Below are 20883 nucleotides of genomic sequence, written 5' to 3'. Positions count from 1 at the left end.
CCAAAGTGTTTTTCAAAAGTCATGCACCCCGCCTTTAATGCATTACCTAACACATGAACTATCAATGACCAATACTCCTACAGAATTTATTAAGCTTAGTTCATGTTAATTGCAGCATTTACTAATACAATATATATATTTCAAACATTGAAACTGTTAAAGTAGTAGTTAGTGGTAGTTCACCAAACAATGAAAATTCTGTCATAATTTTCTCACAATCATGTTGTTGCAAACCTGCACCAACTCATTTGTTCTGCTGAACACAAATGAAAATATTTTGAGCAATGTTTAGCCAAACCGTTTTTGACTTTAGAAGTAATTCTTCCTACTGGTCCTTTGTGTTCACGAACAAATACATTTATACATGTTTGAAACAACATGAGCGTGAGTAAACTATGAAAGAAGTTTCATTTCTGGGTGAACTATCCCTTTAACATTAATGCACCATGAATTAACATGAATATTTACATTAACTAAATTTAAAAAATTCAATAAATGCTAAAAAAAACTATATTTTGTTTATTGTTATTGATATTTACTAATGTGCATTAATACAACATATTGTAAAGTGTTACCCATAAAGGTAAAGTAGATGTAAAATATGCATGTGCATGAAGATTTTTCCATTGCGATATAAATATATTTTTGTATTTATAACCATCCAATCACATTTGCAAAAAATTACCTATGTTAAATTTTCATGATTTTTTTTGCACACTAATACTTGATGTCCTTGAATAGAAATATTCTTAATTCTTAAAGGTGGCGTGCATGATCTCTGAAAGCCAGTGTTGACATTTGAAATCACCTAAACAAACATGCCCCTATCCGAATAGAATCTGGACCTTCTTTTGACAGACCCCCACACATACGCAACCCAGGCAACGATGTCGGTCAGTAGACACACCCCTTACTGCTGATTGGCTACAAGTGTGTTTTGGTATTCGGCCCGACTCTCTTTTCCAAAGTGTTTTTCAAAAATCATGCACCCTGCCTTTAAGACTTAAGCATTGTGTGAAAGTGAAGTATATAGCACATTACCTCGCAATCTGCTTGTTAAGTCATGATGTTTTCGGGTCCAAGCCTACACTCATTTCAATATAGGATATTATTTAAACAGCCAGTTATGAGCACTATTTATTCATATTACACATTTAAGTGAAAATTGTCACAGACAGCAATATATTAATAATTTGTAAAAAAAAAAAAAAATCCATGTCCATAAGTCCATGTCTGATCATCTCAGATTTTGTTATGGAGATAAATATTAAGTTTGGGTGTTTTGCATGTTATATATTATATGAGTGTATATTAGTGTATATTATTTTCTGTAATTTCCCTATGGCGTTTGGACCTGGAAGCGGTGCATGACATCAGACTTAACAAGCTGATAGATTATAAATGCTAGTTTTAAGTAACATACTGAACACACATGAATCCAGCTGGAGTGTAGAGAGTTTATTCAGTTCTTTTAAAAGTGCCTTAACATTACGACTTGAGGTAATATATCATTATGAGACAAAATCTTCTTTCATATACTGGTTACAATGATTTCCCTGTGCTCCTGACATGTTTTTTTATGTAATGCTATTTAAGAACAACACCATGGCACATGGTACAAAACCACACTGAAACTCCAGGGAAGATCACTTAAAACCAACAGACCTTAATAAACCCAGTGGCATTTTAAAATCACAGTAGAGGTCCTTGCATCGCTAACAACGTCATCGCTTGATGCATTATACTGGCATAGTTACAGCGCTCGAAGCGCTTAAGGGTTCATTCACATAATAAACACAAAGAACAAACCTATTGCTTTTTTTAAACATTCTGTTAAACACTTAATGATGTGCAAACTGTCTTGATAACCGTGTTATCCATGGCACCAGACGTGCCCGGTTTACTCGTTTTAGGAGAAAGGGGTCTTTCAATACACCCAGGAGACTGGTACCCACTGTGGGGTTGAGGAGGCTCTCTCGATGGCCTCCTCCACGCCTTTAACGCTCTCATCTACATCATTGTTCACAATCGTTACATCAAAGAAGTGACGGTATGTGCTTGAAATGCTGTCTGATTCCTTCTGGATGGCCTGCACTGCCTCGGACTGTTGAGTAGAAAAGAAAATGGGTTACAATGCTGTGGATTCATTTAATTCATTACCAAAAAAAGACTTTTGTAGTGAGTTTTAGGTTGATACGGGATCAGAAACCACATCTAACCTGATTGGCGGTGTTGGTGGGAGCAATGAACACCATGAGAGGAGCAAACTCTGCCGTTCTGAGCACTTTCAGAGTCTGGAAGGAAGAAATATACAGTAAAGTTATTAAAAGGCACATATTACGCCAATTTTATGTAATATAAGTCTCAGGTGAATGTGAAGTTTTAGCTTAAAATACCCCACAGATCATTTGTTACAAAATGTGCAAAATGCCCCAAAAAACGCTGTTTCATGTGTGTACCTTTAAATGCAAATGAGCTACTGCTTTCGGTTAAAAATAGATATAGATTATTAATAATAGATTATTCCTGTGAACACAGTCTGGGACAATAGCATCTTTAATTAGTGCTCCCAAACACATTTAGAAAAGCTGTTGGGTAAAATTAACCGGTCATTTAGTCAGTCAGTGGCTGTGGGCAGGGGGCTTTGTTTGTGTGACATCACATTAACAAGAGAATCAAAACAGCATGTCTAATAAGACTACTTTGGTTTAATTTTTTTATTGTAGGGTGGTTGTGTTCACACACTGCCAACACAAATTTATTAAAGTAGATTTTGCATAATATGAGCCCTTTAAGAGGAACATTGTAAACTTCCCACAAACTAAAACTTAAAGGCGGAGTCCATGATGTTTGAAAGCCAATGTTGATATTTGAAATCCCCTAAGCAAACACGCCCCTACCCCAATAGAATCTGGACCTTATGTTGATAGACCCGCCCCACAAATACGCAACTCGGCAAGGATGTCGGTTAGTAGACACGCTCCTTACTGCTGATTGGCTATAAGTGTGTTTTGGTAGTCGGCCCGTCTCCTTTTCCAAAGCGTTTTTCAAACATCGTGGACTCCGCCTTTAACTGGTACAACATGGCTCAAGCAACACCAAGGTCATGGGTTTGATTCCCAAAGAATGCATCTAAAACATGTAGTTTGGGTACAGGATGATTGTCACATGATGCTCATGGCCATTTGGGAGGGTAACACTGGACAGTAAGTCATTATTACCTGAGGTTCTACATCCAGGACAGCGATTTTTCCCTGCTCATGAATCTTGTGGAGAGTTTCGATTTTGGTTCCAAACATGTGTCCTTGATGACTGCCGTATTCAAGCAGTTCATTCCCAACAATAGATTTGGTCATTTCGTCATTTGAAATGAAGTAATATTCTTTGCCGTTCTCCTCGTCCTTCTTTGGCGGTCTGGTGGTGTCTGAAAAATTTGAATGTCAAAATTATTTTAAACAATTAATCAATTATAGCTGGATTGGTCTGTGTCCTTAAAAATAATGCCATAGAAGAACCATTTTTGGTTCCTGAAAGAACATTTCGGTCAAAGGTTCCTGAAAGAAACCATTTATTTAAAACACTTTGTGAAACAGAAATTATAAGAATTTATTTGACTGGATGTAACTTTTCATACTTTATGGTAAAAGTGGCTTTTACCTATTGACTTTGACCTATCAGTGGGGCTCTCATGGAAAAAATAGTGAAGACCTGCTCTATGGCATTTTGAAGCACCCTTAATTATAACAGTGTAGGACAGAAAAATTTTGTAAACTGGTCTTAGGGGTGGTGCACACCAAAACTTTTAAACGCGTCTGAAAACGCCTGGAGGACACAGAGTGCCAGCTGGTTTTTCAGCCGAGCGCTTTCTAACTGTGATACTTGAGCTGTTAGCCGGTTGGTTGTTGTGATACCTGCCACTCCTCCACTGTGATTGGACGGCCGTGTGAGAACTGACATTGACGAGCGGAGCTTTTCACCCAAAGTTGAATCTCTTTTAACTATCGATGCTCAGCGCCGAGCATGGAAAAAATGGAGCGCGCAGGCTTATTTAAAAAACGCAGAGTTTCCATTGGAATCAATTGAAAACATGCACCGGCCGCGGGCGTAAAAGCATGGTGTGCATGCCCTCTAATGGTGATCCAGTTTTCTCTACTGTATGTATTTAAATTAATTTGACAATTTTTCAAGATGTAATATTAGTCTTGGGTTACACTTTCTGCAAAATGTGCTTTTGAAGTTTTGGGTCCAAATACTCTATACTGTAGATCACTTATTATACCATGCTGAAAAGGCCCATTTTTGGGTGTGCAGGAAAAAATACAGTTTTTGTGTGTCTCTTTAAATGCAAATGAGCTGCTGCTAACTATACAGAAAACATGCACCATTTTTAATAATGCTTAGTTCTCATAATACATATGTGGTAATGAATTATGTTAAGAAGATTAAAAAGGAAAACACCACCGTTTTTCAACATCCCACTATGTTCCTACCCCAACTCAGACAAATTAATACATACATATCATAAAAATCGCCACATTTTATTTTGTGCCACCATACTTACTCGTGTAACTACTCATGTCTTTAAATAGGGAAAACATGGAAGTGTTTGGTGGCTTCTAAATTCATCCCTGTTTGGATCCTAAGGAATGAATGAGGCTTGGCTAAATGCTAACACATTTACAAGGCGCTGTGCAAACATGAAGTGCTCGCATTGAAAAAAGATAGGTATGCATTAATTCGTCCAAGTTGAAGTAAGAACATAGTAAAATATTGAAAAAGGGTGGTGTTTTCCTTTAAAATAGCAGTTTTGACCTATCTGTGGTCTTTGGATGTTTGTGGGCGGGGCCTGCAGCGTAAAATGACATCAGTTTGCTTAAAAAAACAGCTTGTTTTATGAGACTGTTGAGGTTTTACAGGGATTTGAAAAAAAAGTGGGCAGATATTTATTATTACAGAGTGGTTGTGTAAATCCACAATTATGTTCAAACAACATATTAGGGCGCATTCACACTATCCATACTGCGCTTTGTACCGTGCCTTGGCACGGTTTGGTTAATTGTGCCATGGCCGGCTTGCAGAGGTGGGCTCGAGGTGGCCTCAAATCAGGTGATCTTTAACATATCAACCTTCTGTTGTTTTCATAACGTCCCTACTTAAAGAATGAGCATTGGACTGTACATACGTGGAGCAGGGTAGGCAAACTTCTCAGGATATTTGCTCAGCAGGGAATTTTTAATGTGGCTCCTTCCAACTCCAGGTGCACCTAAATTAGAAAAGAGCAAATTTTGGACTGTAACTTTAATTTTTTATCATTTTCCAAATATTGAGTTAGTGTTTGATTCTGATACTTTATCCAATATAATGGATTCAAACTATTTATAACTGAATCTAAGTATTACCCAAACATGTTTTTGATAGGTATAACAGTGCTTACCAATGAGAACCAAAGTTTTTCTATTGAAAGCAGGAAGTCTGACGACCTCTTCATAGGATATGACATCAAGCTGGTCAAATACTGGAAAGGAAACAACGCATTAAGCTGATGTGATCTACAGATTACAACACAGTGTATTTCAATGCAGTTTTAAAGTGAAAAGAGTGTTAAGAGGTGTTTTACTAACTCGAGCTGTGTTTGGCGAGGTACTTGTCTTTGCATTTCTTCTTCTTGCCAAATGGACTGCAGGACTGACCGGCTTCCCGTTTTGCTTTACTCTTGCTTGCTACTCGCCTTAATAGATCACAGAATTCATAAGCTTACACTAAATACATTAATTCATAATGGCCATTACACATATGAAAACGGCATACCATTCCTGAAGTTCTGGAGAAGGTATGATTCCTGCAAAGTCCGAAGAGGAGCTGTCAACCCTTCCTTGCCACCAGTTTGGATCCTTCTTATTGATAATTTGAATGATGTCACCTGTTTGAAATTTCAAGCCGGCTTCTTTGCACGGGATGAGGTCGTCTTTGACAGGGTCGTAGTCAAACTGTGCTCTCATGTACATCTGCATTGAATCATATTGGTATAATTTAATGAAGATTTATTAACCAGTCACTGCATTCTGTTTCAAAGGGTCTGGTTCAGTTGGTCAAAAGAAAAAAGATTGATAAGAAACATGGCACCATCTTCTGAAAATTTTAATTTTGAATTAAAACATCGAACAATTAGACAGTCACGTGACCACTAGTTTGTGTCCAAATCTACAGCTATTATGGATCTAGATGGATTTCTGACTTTAGTAGCGTGTGTGGTTATTTGTGTAGCCTAGTTTATTACACAGTGCTCTATAGTTTTAAATTCATTTTTTATTGCACTCTGTCATCATGTGACCAGCAGATGGCAAAAGAAACACATCAGGTTTTAAGTTATTTCCTCTAATGAGAATAGAGATACTACACAGTTAGTTGTTATTGATGGTTAAACAGTCACCTGTCTCTTTCATTGAAGATTCCCAAACCACAAACCTTTTAAATCAAGGATACAGAATAGAGCAGACAAACACAGAAAATAATCAAATCATACTTATAAATCGTATTTAATGATTAAAGGACAGAGCGAGTCTAGTAGATTGTAAACAAAATAAAAGCCAAATCAAAGCAAAATAAAATAAGCTTTTTAACTCACCTCACATGGCAAAGTGCGACCTTGCTGATTAGCAATGATTTTTAATGTAACAACACCATTTGTGTCTTTCTGTAAAGGTAGAAAACATGAAAAACATATGTCATTGTTGGGGAAACTGCCTTGAAACTGTAGCTTTACAGCACAAATACTATTTATCATTTAAAATGAACAATAAATAAATATATTAACTGTATAATATTCATATATTTAAGATCGAAAACCACTGTATCTTTTTTTGTTTTTTGGACCATGTTCTATTTTCAGTAAATAAATACAAATAAAAACATTATTTTTATTAGGAACTTGTCAGTAGTTGGCAGAATGAAACAAAAACACACATACTCAAAATACTGTATTTTCCGGACTATAAGTCGCACTTTATTCATTTGTTGGCGGGTACTGGAACTTAAAGTTAGGTGCGACTTATATGTCAAAATCATTTCATATGAACCAAGCGAAACCATTACCGTCTACATCCGTGAGAGTCCGCTCTGTGCTGCTCCTGTATTTATGTAATTCAATGTGATGCAGAATGACTTCGGGACCTTTTTGAACTTGATTTAGCTTGTTGTGTTAATTTAGCCTATTCAGCCTCCCAGGTATGTCCTGTATGCTATTGTGTATCGTGGTAAATAACGGTTTATGTTACTTTAACATGTACGGACACCTATTCCGCCTGCTGTTCTGTGTGCTATTGTTAAGTTGAATAACTTGCCTTTCCAGATTAAATGTCTGTTCTTCGGCTTGGATTTTGTGAAATCATTTTCTAATAAACGCGATTTATAGTCCAGTGTGACTTATTTATGTTTTTTCCTCTTCAAAACGCATTTTTGACTGATGCGACTTATACTTTGAAGCGACTTATAGTCCGGAACATACGGTATACATCTAGAAAAACTGAAAATAATCTTGAAGTGGTCTCCTAATTTTTTCTGCGGCTATATACACTAGTCAACATTTGAAGTGCATCAAAACTTTTTTTTATAAAAGTTGTCTTAAAATGTAACTTTTTTGATCCACTTTAAAGGAACAGTATATAGGACTGTGGCCAAAACTGGTACTGCAATCACAAAACTTGTGGCTAAAACTGGTACTGCAATCACACAACTGGTGGCCAATACACAAAATGACAACATAAACATCAGTTGAGGGCTGCAACCACTGTTATCAGTGATATAAGTATTTGAAATGAAAATTATTTCTTAATGTCTAGTGATATATCAGTGCCATTTTATGATTAATTGATATACATTTCTTACATACTGTTCCTTTAAATGTTGACTAGTGTATATACATTTCCCAATGCAACATATTATGGGATAGTTCAATGCGATATGTCAAAATGCACATAAAATCAGTGTGATGGAAACCCAGCTTATGACACCACTGACAACCCTATGACCTGGTGTCAATTTTTTTTTTAACTTTAAAGTTAAAAAATGTTGGGATAACGTTAAGTACCACTTTTTTATATAAAACTTTGATAGTAGTTTTTGGATATTTCAATGTAAAAATTGTGCCTTTAAGCTAGTAACATTGCTGTAGTTATTAACTGTGCACAGTGAACAACGGTTTGTGTCATAAAAACTCACCAGAATCTTCTGCAACTGATCTACACTTTGATTAGCCACACTTTTCCCATTGATCTCTGCGATTTCATCTCCTTCATGCAAAGAACCTGTCCAAAAGACATTTCATTTCACTGACAGTACGGTATATGAAAATACAGTATATGGCAACTCAATAATATTTAAAAATCATCTTAAAGGAATCCACCCTACCTTGTTTGTGTATCATGCCTCCATGTAAAATTCTCGCCACTGTACACCTCTGTTTTTCATTTAATTTAAGCGTTACACCCTACACAGACACAAAACACATACAGCATTTACAGTACTTTACTGTATATTTTCTCTGTTCAAAGACATTGATTTTATATTTAGTACACAATACACAGGTGAATCTCAAAAAAATATCTGTAGATTTTATTTCTAATTGTATAAGAAATATTTTACTTTGATAAAATTAAACCTTTATTAAGCAAGCACCATTAAGATTTAAACACAGTGACAATAATTAAAAAAATATATATTAGCTTCAAACATTCCCAAAAGGACATATGAACCTGCCATTACTAGTATCACACTTTGCCAGTTGAGTTACAGAAACACTACTGTACTATAATTCATTGTTTACAATTATATGAATTATATTAAATCTCTAATTGAGCAAAATACAATTGATCAAAATGAAAACAATTCAGTGTTGTTTGTTTGTGCATTTTAATACCAAAATTTTTTAAATTAATAAAATTTAATACCAGTGGTTCAGAGGAATTTTTCTCAAAGGCCACCTCTCGCATCTTAGGTACATCTTTGCCGTTGACGTGGCTGGCGCTGCCGTTGGTGTAGATCTCCTGTCCTTTGCTGTCAAACGTCTGCATGGCGGCCTGGGAATGAAAACAGAGCACATTAAACAAAGTATCACAACCCAGAACGCCTTTAAGATACCAATAATTCACTAAATCATGTATGCATACTGTAAGACAGTGTCCAATGTGAAACTTGTAACAAATTAGTTCTTGTCCAGGCTAACAGTTCAATAAGGACATCTGTTTTGGGTTAATCATTAAGAGTTCACATTTGAACACTTCATTAAATCCTGCAATGATGGGAAATGGACCTAGTGATAACTTACAAGGTTGGCATGGTTATGTTGTCTGATGAGGGGGCTTGTTTATAAAGTACTAAAGAAACATGTATGTATGTATAAATTGCTGTTATGTCTTTCTGAATGCCTTCCCTGGAACATTACGCATGACTATGAGGATTCATTTGGTGTGTCATTCCCTTTCTGTCACTGATTTCAGAGACACAGCTGTGGCTCTAAAGGGCAAGAGATAATGATCTTAATCGCAATATAAAGGAATGCCAGATTTTACTTTTACGACCTAATGAGCAGGGATGCTCCAGTGTAGTGTGTCTTGATGTTCAGCCAATGAAAATGCATGCATCATCAAAGGTCGGGACAAAGATTATAGCATTTATGACTAAAATTGCATGTTATACGAGTTGAAATTTGATAATGGGTTGACGTCAGGTTTTCAAGACTGGCACAATCTGGTGTCAACCAGATATTGTGATGAGGTATGCTGTTTTATGATGTCATGAAATCCACTGTGCCCTTGAGTTGATAGATGTTTAGCCACTTTCATTGGACTATGAATGTTATCACATAGACAGAAATATAGACAGACACAGACAAATGGATGGACGGAGAGACAGAGACAGACAGATCGAAAGGTAGATAGACAGACAGAAAGAAAGAAAGAGAGACAGACAGGCAGAAATGCACAGTATGTTATGTCAAAAGCATGTTTTGAAAGCAAAGAATGAGATGAATTTTGTCAGGAATTATCTTGACCACTTTACTCAGACACACCTAACATTTTCAGCACAATTCATAAACAGTTTAGATCTCCTGGTTGTTGTTTTTGAGATTAAAGGAAACACAAAAACTTGGACCAAGCTGGACCACAACTCGTCATGCCTTTGTCAAGTTTTCAGTGTGATAGATCAATGAGTATGGCCTACAGAAGGACCTTACATCTAAGGTTGATGTATTATTTTACACAAATATTACTTTTATTTTATATATGATCTTTTAATTAAGTTTATATGACAAATACATTATAATGTTATATTGTGCATAACAAACTAAAGTGAATTACAGTAAACTACGACCATTGCTTTTAAGTTAATATTAATTTAATGCTTAAATTAACTCACTAGGAGATGCCTTAAATTCCCTTAAAATCGGCCTATTAAAAGTTAAGCTATTTGAACCAATGCCCTGATGTTACTGGTTAAACTACAGGAACAGAGTACATACTGTATACGTCTGCTTACTAAGTTCAAAAAATTACACCGTTATGCTGCCCTGCAAGTAAACCACAACAATGTGTCTATTAAAAATGTTACTAAGAACAGTAAAAAGTACAACAGACAGTACATTGCTTTAGATTTAAGTGTGTGTAGTGTAGTAGTAAAAATCAAAGTGAGAGTGACAGGGAAGGTGAAATGGTATTATGACTGAGTCCATTAGTCCAAGGAATAAGATAGCAGGACAAACTGGGAGTTCCAGCTCTGGGAAAATCAAATTATGGAGATCCAATCACGCAGAGTGCTTTAGTGTTTCCTGATCTTATGGATTTTCCACAGGATAGTAGTCCTGAAACACCTGTTTGCTCGGATGTGTTTGTGCTTAATTCAATCCAGTGTAACTAAATATAGCGCCTGTTTGGGAACATTAGATGCAAGAGTGCAAAAGTAATATCTGACTCAATACAATCTCAATGTCCTAAACACAAGCATCACACATACAGATGGAGGAATCTGTCAGTGTGTGATTTTCTTAATACTCTGGTCAAACCTGTTTTGGGTACAAATGTGTTTTCATCTGACACAGGTAATATAATGTCTGCTAGGGGGCTTCCAGTGTATGGAGAATGTAAACACATATGTCAGAGAGCCCATACAAAGTAAAAATTTTTTTTTTACAATTATTTACAATTAATTTAAAATTTCTTGACTAGTGAGAAGTTGCTATAATTGATAAAAATAACATTTAATTGGCTTAAAGAGGACCTATCATGAAAATCTGACTTTTTCCATGTTTAAGTGCTATAATTGGGTCCCCTGTGCTTCTATCAACCTAGAAAATGTGAAAAAGATCAACCCAGTAACTTAGTTTTGGTAAACCATTCTCTACAAGCATGTGAAAAAATAGCTCATTGAAATTTGGCTCCCCTTGTGATGTCATAAGGGGATCTTATTATAATAATAGCACCCCTTTATTTGCACTATCCAGCCACATTTATTGCAGAGAGAGACAGAGAGAAAATAATTGACAGCGTAATTGAGTTTCAATTTTAACAAACCACCATCATGGCGATCAGTGTTTGCATTTTATCAGCTCATTTGCATTTAAAGGGACACACCCAAAAACATGACATTTTTGTGGCAATTTCAACATGCTATCCATATGATATTCTGAGCTGAAACTTCACACACGTACTCTGACGAGACCAAATATTTATTTTTCATTTAAAAAAAATTGTGAAATGTCCCCTTTAAGTTAATTTAACTTTATTTTTATAATTTATAGCAATTTCTCACTATAAGAAAATTGAAATAAATCGTACATTCAAGTTAAACTTAAAAATGTAAGTGCAACAAGGAATTTTTACAGTGCTTTCATTAAGTGATCAAAAACATACATTCTGTATTCCGGGTATTCCAAAGCCATAGAGACAGAGCGCAGTTATGCTAATTTGAAAACCACGCCCACCGGGGGTGAAACAATCCATCCGTCTCTATTGACTTTGTATTGCGAGAGGCCGCCTCATTGTCATTTCTGGCTTATAACAAAAAACAGAATAATTCCTAAAAGCTGCTGTGTGACAAGATGTACAGCTAACAAGCCAAAAAACCCAGAAATAAGTTTTTATAAGCTGTCGAGCTGTAAAACTCAGCCTTTAAGGAGAATAAAGTGGATCGCAGACTACGTTTCTCTCTAGTGGGCACAGTTCTACTAATAGTATTACTATGAAAAGTTGCCTGTATCCACTTTTGTGTCTTTAAACACAAGTTTTTTGGGGGTCGACAGCTTATAAAACTTATTTCTGTGTTTTTTGGCTTTTTAGCTGTACACCCTGTCACACAGCAGCTTTTAGGCATAATTCTGTTTTTGTTATAAGCCAGAAATGACAAGGAGGCAGCCTCTCGCAATACAAAGTCAATGGAGACGGATGGATTGTTTTTCCCCCGGGTGAGCGTGGTTTTCAGATTATGACGCGTTGCGCTCTGTCTCTATACAATATAGTTTTGGGCAAAGTTCAATCAACCTATATTCATTAAAACTCAAATCATTTTCAAAATAACCCACAACCTATAAATGTTTTGAACACCAATAGCATAAGTTAATGGCACGTTTTACAATTCAAGACATAAAATCCGCTACAAATCTTACGTTCAGTAGCAGAACGACCTTAAGTCTTGTGTAATAAGCCAACCAATATTAAATCCTAAAGAGCATCAGCAAAATCTCCTGTGAACTCAGTCACTTCATACTGCTGACAAAGCTCACTTCATTAGAGGGAAGTCACATGTCGATAGGAAACAGGCAAACATCCTGAGCAAAGGTTGCATGCCACGATTGGGCTGATAAAACCCCAGTGCACGGGTCAGAGAGGACTTACTAAAGTGTGTCCATATAGACAGAGAAACATGCTGACTAAGGTCTTGTGAAATCAGCACTTCAAGTGGAATATTTCAACCTAAGCTTGTGCAGTCTGATACAACAATGTGACCCTGTCTGTGAAATCCAAGCTAAAGTCTTATAATCTAATAATGAGATTAAGTTCAAAGTCAAAGTTTGATCGATTTCTAGTTTATTTCAATCTTCAATGTGACCTTAGACTTGGTAACATATTGTTTACGGGAAATAACAATCAAATTAACTGTTAAGGATTTAAAGGCTGATTTATGATTCATTTTTAGTTAATGCAGTTTAAAAGCAACAGTTTATGTTGTCTGTCAATGGCAACACATCTCTGGATACCAGTCAAAAATAGCTACTACAAATAGCTTCGACTGTTGGCATCCATGTGTGTTGTTTACAGGCCTGAGATGCTAAAATGTCAACCATCAAGAGTTCACTCCTGCATTTTAATGCCTATATTTTCCAGTGTGGACTTGATCAGTAAACAGCAAGGTGGGCACCGATAGGCCTGTAGTTCCAGTCTCTGCGGTCCTTTGCCGATTCTGCTCCCCTATCTCCACCCAACACTTTTCTGTAAATTCTCAATTATACTTTCCAAATAAAGGCGTAAAATATAATTTTTTTAAAAAGTGTGCATGATATGATCACCACACCTTCCCCATTTCGTTACGCTTCCTACTTTGGAGTTTCACTGAGTCAGAATGTTCATGTGACAAGGAAAACCACTAGCAGTGTCATGACACAAATTGTGCTGTTTTGCTATATGGCTACTCTTGTGATAGAGACCAACTCTGAAGATCAGACTGAAGTTATTTTCCTTGCATCAATCATCTGAAATCATTAAACAGATGCTTTGTTTGAAACTATTGAAATCCTTCCTTTAAACATCTCACAGTCTTGGTTCCTCGATTCTTCCTCATTTATTTACACATCTTATATTGTGCTTATCTTCGCATGTTGGAATTGTAAGACACCATTCTTTCAAAAAGCTGATGATTTTGAACAATATGTATTGTGCAACGCACTGCACAAGTACATTTTAATATTAAACAATCCTCCCTCTGAAGCAAATGCACTTGTAATGATACGCACTGCAGTGCACCAAAACAAGTGAGGGATGACTTCGGCTGATACTTACACACTGTGTCGACTCTCTAGTCTCTTGCCCCAGGGAACAAAGCTTTCTACTGATCTATGAAGAATACAAACAACTCTACTGAGATTTAGGCGTGTCATCTTCTAAACCATGTGTACGCCAAGCTGCCTCAAAGATCAACGCAGCCTACAAAACTGAGTGCCTTGGGAAACAACAACAAATCTGTGGTTTTTGCTATTTTTTCTTCTTTATGCCATTCCAGCATCTATGGCTATATTCATGGAAGCAAGAATCTGTTAATCCACACACAAGTTGGTGGAGGGTTAATTTGGTATCTCCAATTCATCAAACTTGCATGTTTTTGGCCTGTGGGAGGAAACTAGAGTATCCAGAGTAAGAGCCAAGCTGACACAGAGAAACATGCAAGCTCCACACAGAAAGGTCACCTGATCTATCCGGGGCTCGAACCGGAAACCTAAGGGAACAGTGCCACCCATTGAGCCACTGTGCCACTCCCTATTAAATCTATTCATTAGTGGGATTTCCTGGAAAACATATAGTGTTCCTTTTAAAAAAATGCTCTGCATGTTCTGCACTGTGATTTTTGCACATGCGCACATTGCGATGCCGATATATTGTGCAGTCCTAGTCAACATCCATTATCAGAAAGGACCAGCTAAAAGTAAATGCTCTTTTTATATACAGTTTTTAACACACAGTCAGCCTTGTGTAAAAATAATAATTTAAGTCCTTTTATCTAAAGCAAACAGAATTCCAGGGACACCATGTGTTACACAAGCAGCTCCAAACTGTTCCCCAGACTTCCCTTTTTTATCTGCAGAGAAATGAAGGCATGTAAAAATATAGAGCGCTTGTGCACTTCAGCTTGACTAGTAAAGCGTCATAGATACATGACTAAGAGGGTTCTGCTGCCGCCGGTAAACCAGTACCCAAAATGCTCAGAGCCAAATTAAAGCTCCTGTCAGCAGTAATGGTAATGCCCAAGTCTGGTGTTCTCATCGGCTCTGATGCTTTCTTGAATGAATTTCATTAAAGAGGAATCCTGAGGAATTTTCCTTGTTTACCAGCATCTCCAAAATTAGTGTTTCTTAATGGTAATGACATAAAACACGCGAGTGGGCTTGCTCCTGCAAAACTATTGTTGCATTGTTGCTTAGGTATTCTGGGTGGTTGCTAGGGCATTGCTAAGGTATTCTGGGTGGATGGCATTGCAAAGGTATTCTGGGTGGTCGCTAGAGCATTGCTAAGGTATCCTGGGTGAATGCTAGGGCATTCCGAAGGTATTCTGGGTGGTTGCTAGGGTGTCTGGGTGGTCGCTAGAGCATTGCTAAGGTATTCTGTGTGGTTGTTAGAGCATTGGTAAGGTATTCTGGGTGGTTGCTAGGGCATTGCGAAGGTATTCTGGGTGGTTGTTAGGGAATTGACAATGTATTCTGTGTGGTCACTAGAGCATTGCTAAGGTATTCTGGGTGGTTGCTAGGGCATTGTAAAGGTATTCTGGGTGGTTGCTATGGTGTCAGGGTGGTGGCTAGAGCATTGCTGAGGTATTCTGGGTGGTTGCTAGGGCATTGCTGAGGTATTCTGGGTGGTTGCTAAGGCATTCCAAAGGTATTCTGGGTGGTTGCTAGGGCATTGACAATGTATTCTGTGTGGTCACTAGAGCATTGCTAAGGTATTCTGGGTGGTTGCTAGGGCATTGTAAAGGTATTCTTGGTGGTTGCTAGGGTGTCAGGGTGGTGGCTAGAGCATTGCTGAGGTATTCTGGGTGGTTGCTAGGGCATTGCTGAGGTATTCTGGGTGGTTGCTAAGGCATTCCAAAGGTATTCTGGGTGGTTGCTAGGGTGTCTGGGTGGTCGCTAGAGCATTCCTAAGGTATTCTGTGTGGTTGTTAGAGCATTGCGAAGGTATTCTGGGTGGTTGTTAGGGCATTGACAATGTATTCTGTGTGGTCACTAGAGCATTGCTAAGGTATTCTGGGTGGTTGCTAGGGCATTGTAAAGGTATTCTGGGTGGTTGCTATGGTGTCAGGGTGGTGGCTAGGGCATTGCTGAGGTATTCTGGGTGGTTGCTAAGGCATTCCAAAGGTATTCTGGGTGGTTGCTAGGGTGTCTGGGTGGTCGCTAGAGCATTGCTAAGGTATTCTGTGTGGTTGTTAGGGCATTGCTAAGGCATTCTGGGTGGTTGCTAGGGCATTGCTAAGGTATTCTGGGTGGATGGCATTGCAAAGGTATTCTGGGTGGTTGTTAGGGCATTGCTAAGGTATTCTGTGTGGTTGTTAGAGCATTGGTAAGGTATTCTGGGTGGTTGCTAGGGCATTCCAAAGGTATTCTGGGTGGTTGCTAGGGCATTGACAATGTATTCTGTGTGGTCACTAGAGCATTGCTGAGGTATTCTGGGTGGTTGCTAGGGCATTGTAAAGGTATTCTTGGTGGTTGCTATGGTGTCAGGGTGGTGGCTAGAGCATTGCTGAGGTATTCTGGGTGGTTGCTAGGGCATTGCTGAGGTATTCTGGGTGGTTGCTAAGGCATTCCAAAGGTATTCTGGGTGGTTGCTAGGGTGTCTGGGTGGTCGCTAGAGCATTGCTAAGGTATTCTGTGTGGTTGTTAGAGCATTGCGAAGGTATTCTGGGTGGTTGTTAGGGCATTGACAATGTATTCTGTGTGGTCACTAGAGCATTGCTAAGGTATTCTGGGTGGTTGTTAGGGCATTGTGAAGGTATTCTGGGTGGTTGCTATGGTGTCAGGGTAGTGGTTAAAGCATTGCTAAGGGATTCTGGGTGGTTGTAAGGGCATTGCTGAGGTATTCTGGGTGGTTGCTAAGGCATTCCAAAGGTATTCTGGGTGGTTGCTAGGGTGTCTGGGTGGTCGCTAGAGCATTGCTAAGGTATTCTGTGTGGTTGTTAGGGCATTGCTAAGGCATTCTGGGTGGTTGCTAGGGCATTGGTAAGGTATTCTGGGTGGATGGCATTGCAAAGGTATTCTGGGTGGTTGTTAGGGCATTGCTAAGGTATTCTGTGTGGTTGTTAGAGCATTGGTAAGGTATTCTGGGTGGTTGCTAGGGCATTGCGAAGGTATTCTGGGTGGTTGTTAAGGCATTGACAATGTATTCTGTGTGGTCACTAGAGCATTGCTAAGGTATTCTGGGTGGTTGCTAGGGCATTGCTAAGGTATTTTGGGTGATTGATATGGCATTGCAAAGGTATTCTGGTGGTTGTTAGGGCATTGCCAAGGTATTCTGGGTGGTTGCTAGGGCATTCCGAAGGTATTCTGGGTGGTTGCTAGGGCATTGTGAAGGTATTCGGGGTGGTTGCTATGGTGTCAGGGTAGTGGCTAAAGCATTGCTGAGGTATTCTGGGTGGTTGCTAAGGCATTCCAAAGGTATTCTGGGTGGTTGCTAGGATGTCTGGGTGGTCGCTAGAACATTGCTAAGGTATTCTGGGTGGTGGCTAGAGCATTGCTAAGGTATTCTGGGTGGTTGCTAAGGCATTGTGAAGGTATTCGGGGTGGTTGCTATGGTGTCAGGGTAGTGGCTAAAGCATTGCTGAGGTATTCTGGGTGGTTGCTAAGGCATTCCAAAGGTATTCTGGGTGGTTGCTAGGATGTCTGGGTGGTCGCTATAACTTGCTAAGGTATTCTGGGTGGTTGTTAGGGCATTGCCATGGTATTCTGGGTGGTCGCTAGAGCATTGCTAAGGTATCATGGGTGGTTGCTAGGGCATTCCGAAGGTATTCTGGGTGGTTGCTAGGGTGCCTGGGTGGTCGCTAGAACATTGCTAAGGTATTCTGTGTGGTTGTTAGGGCATTGCTAAGGTATTCTGGGTGGTTGCTAGAGCATTGCGAAGGTATTCTGGGTGATTGCTATGGCATTGCAAAGGTATTCTGGGTGGTTGCTAGGGCATTCCGAAGGTATTCTGGGTGATTGTTATGGCATTCCAAAAGTATTCTGGGTGGTTGCTAGGGTGTCTGGGTGGTCACTAGAACATTGCTAAGGTATTCAAGGTGGTTGCTAGGGCATTGCAGAGGTATTCTGGGCGATTGCTACACTCTAAAAACAAACGGTGCTATACAGCACCAAAAGTGGGTATTTGCTCGTAATCATAGAAGAACCGCCCCTAGTGTCATATACCACCGGTGAAGCACCTGTGTAGAACCGCATAGTGCCATGTAGAACCATATGTGGTGCTATATGGCCCCTATTTGGTTCTACACAGGTGCTTCACTGGTGCTTCACCGGTGCTACATGGCACCAAAACGGTTCTTCTATGATTACGAGCAAAGAACCACTTTTGTTTTTAGAGTGTAGGGTGTCTGGGTGGTCGCTAGAGCATTGCTAAGGCATTATGGGTGGTTGTTAGGGCATTGCCAAGGTATGCTGGGTGGTTGCTATGGTGTCTGAGTGGTCACTAGGGCATTTCTAAAGTATTCTGGGTGTTTGCTAGGGCATTATAAGCTACTCTGGGTGGTTGCTAGGGCATTGCTAAGGTATTCTGGGTGGTTGCTAGTATTGTATTTTTTAATGAGAGATGTCCCAAGAGATGCATAAAAGTGACATAAAAGTAAAATTTATGACTACAGTGGAAAAAATCTTGACAATTAAACAATTAGACACTAAAGGCTATATTGACCAAGAAAATGATGCACAAATATGACATCTTATGACAAAGTCAAGTCTTTTAAGATAAGCCTGTTGTGACTTCTGACCCCAATCCTATCTCCCCTACAGGGTAGCCTACTATTATCTGGTCATTAGCACTTTGAAAAGTTTATCTCGGATACATAATAAAGTAGACGGGCTTTGACATTAACCCTGTAACTTATTCAACCCTAATGTCTGTAATCATCAAAGATGGATTTTAAACCAATACCAGCACTGTTGGAAAGACGCTCTTAGAGTTAATGACATTCACTAATCACAGTGAAGAGAGATGTGAGACTGATCACATTACTCACTAAGCTAATTAATTAAATTATCACAAAAATCTTCATTGTCTAACTAACGTTCTTATTTACCAATCTGTAATGTTATTTTCTACCAACCTAAAAAAAATGTTAATTGTTGCAAGGCAGCAATGAGATTAAATGGAGTCTTGTCACCTCAGACACTTCTTTATTCTTGACTATTATTAATTATCCAATCTACGTTTACCAATGGACACTTATTGTTAGTCAACAATAGATTATTTTTTTCTCCCATTGTATTACAAAACAAACATTTTTTACAGTTGCATAAAAAATAACTGGCTGAAAACCAAAGTCCATTATCACAGATGACCAGAGTATTACTTCAGCATCACAAGTACATACAGCTTTTACCAGATGAGATCATATAGCCTACAATATGTTTCCAGACACCACACATGTAGAAGTGAAATAATCATCACTACTACAATAAATGCTTTGTGTTTTCGATATGATTACATTACAACGCACCAGCACGTGACGCGTTCACAGCTGCGACGTCTGAACGCGTCACACCAAAATAATGTTTTTGTATGTAAGTTAATGCGTTAAAAGAAATTTAGGAAAGTTAGCCGATTCCTTCTAATCCTATAATTATCTATTTCTTTTACTTTTGTAAACTGACTAAAGCCAGCTGATTTATTTTATTTCGCAGTTCTTAAAAAATGACAGTCTCTGAAAAGTGAAGCTTATAAAGGAGAGTCATTGCACATACAGCGTAGTTAACAATAGAAACAGTTTCATATCATAAACTGGTATAAAGAGCACAGTTGAGCAGCAGCGTGATGCTGATCTAAACCGGGCTGTACCAGTACAGACCGGAACATCATCTTCCCTGATGTGCATTAGAAACTATTGCGATCTTACAGCCTTCTTTAATAAACCCGCAACGCAGTAAACATGCGATTATAAATGCGGAAATAGCCTTCCGTTGTCTTCTGAAATTGTAAAATGTAGATTACTTCATGAAATCCACCTACCTTTTCTGACTTAGGTTTATTCTGCAGCAGCTGTTCCAGATAGAGATCGGAGAGAGCCGTGCGCGCACTGTTCACACGCTCCAGAGTGACAGCGGGTTCGTTTTTATTGGAATTTAATGTCATGTTTCAAAAGGAGGGAGGGGGCAAAAATTAAGAAAGTGTTGACCGAGATAAATCTGATCAAGGTCCGAAACGGGTTGGTCAGGAGAGCGAAACGTACTGATAAGAAAGATAACGCTCGAGCTGTTCGAAGTCCGGAGTTTGCGCAAGACACACACAGCTGACAAAGCACATAAACATGAGTGCGAGGAGGGGGCTGGCACACTGCAGCTTCCCTTGATAGAGCGCACTTGCGTAGTAACTATCGCTGACTAACGTAGGGGGGGACCTACGAACATTTTTTAAAATGTGTACTATGCTGAAGGCTTCATCATGAATATTAATTACGCAATGCGGATCGCGGCAGCAATTCTAACGGAAATCATCGAATTATACTGTAAAGGCGTCGTTTACGAATATCAAGCAGGTGATGTGGTTGGAAGGACCACATAATATTTCTTCGGACATCCTTTGTTATAGTAGCAATGCATTGACAATTAAATATGTCAGAGAGCTGGCCCACGTCTTCGTGTTTTGAGTTGTCTCGTTTCCCCTTGAAACTGAAAATGTCGAAAGGAAGATGCTGAATAGCAGTTAATTGTTCACTGTTCCTCAAAGGTGACTTATATATATTTTTTTCATTTATATCATATATATAACACGAAAGCGAACTTATGAAAATAACATTTCAAGTGCCTTGAATGCGCACCTTTATCTGTCGACGTAATAGTGTCGACGTAATAGCTACAGTCTGGAATCTAATAAGGTGCTGAAGTGCCGAATGACGTCACAAAAATCTTGCACCAGCGGAAGGGAAAGACTT

The 20883-nt window shown here is 38.6% G+C and overlaps 1 protein-coding gene across 1 annotated transcript; it reads right to left on the bottom strand.

Moving 5' to 3' along the window:
* Positions 1–1437: 1437 nt before the first annotated feature.
* On the bottom strand, positions 1438–20271 carry mpp1 (MAGUK p55 scaffold protein 1). Its single transcript, XM_055180485.2, has 12 exons — positions 19962–20271; positions 8946–9074; positions 8407–8485; positions 8218–8303; positions 6626–6694; positions 5809–6005; positions 5622–5728; positions 5435–5515; positions 5183–5263; positions 3222–3424; positions 2220–2294; positions 1438–2104 (listed from the first exon to the last, which is right to left on the bottom strand). The coding sequence occupies exons 1-12, from the start codon at positions 20082–20084 to the stop codon at positions 1928–1930; spliced, it is 1407 nt and encodes a 468-aa protein (XP_055036460.2). The 5' UTR covers positions 20085–20271; the 3' UTR covers positions 1438–1927.
* Positions 20272–20883: the final 612 nt, after the last annotated feature.

This window comes from Misgurnus anguillicaudatus, chromosome 9, assembly GCF_027580225.2.
Source record: "Misgurnus anguillicaudatus chromosome 9, ASM2758022v2, whole genome shotgun sequence".
NCBI lineage: Eukaryota > Metazoa > Chordata > Actinopteri > Cypriniformes > Cobitidae > Misgurnus > Misgurnus anguillicaudatus.
This window is presented reverse-complemented; position numbering and strand designations above follow the sequence as displayed.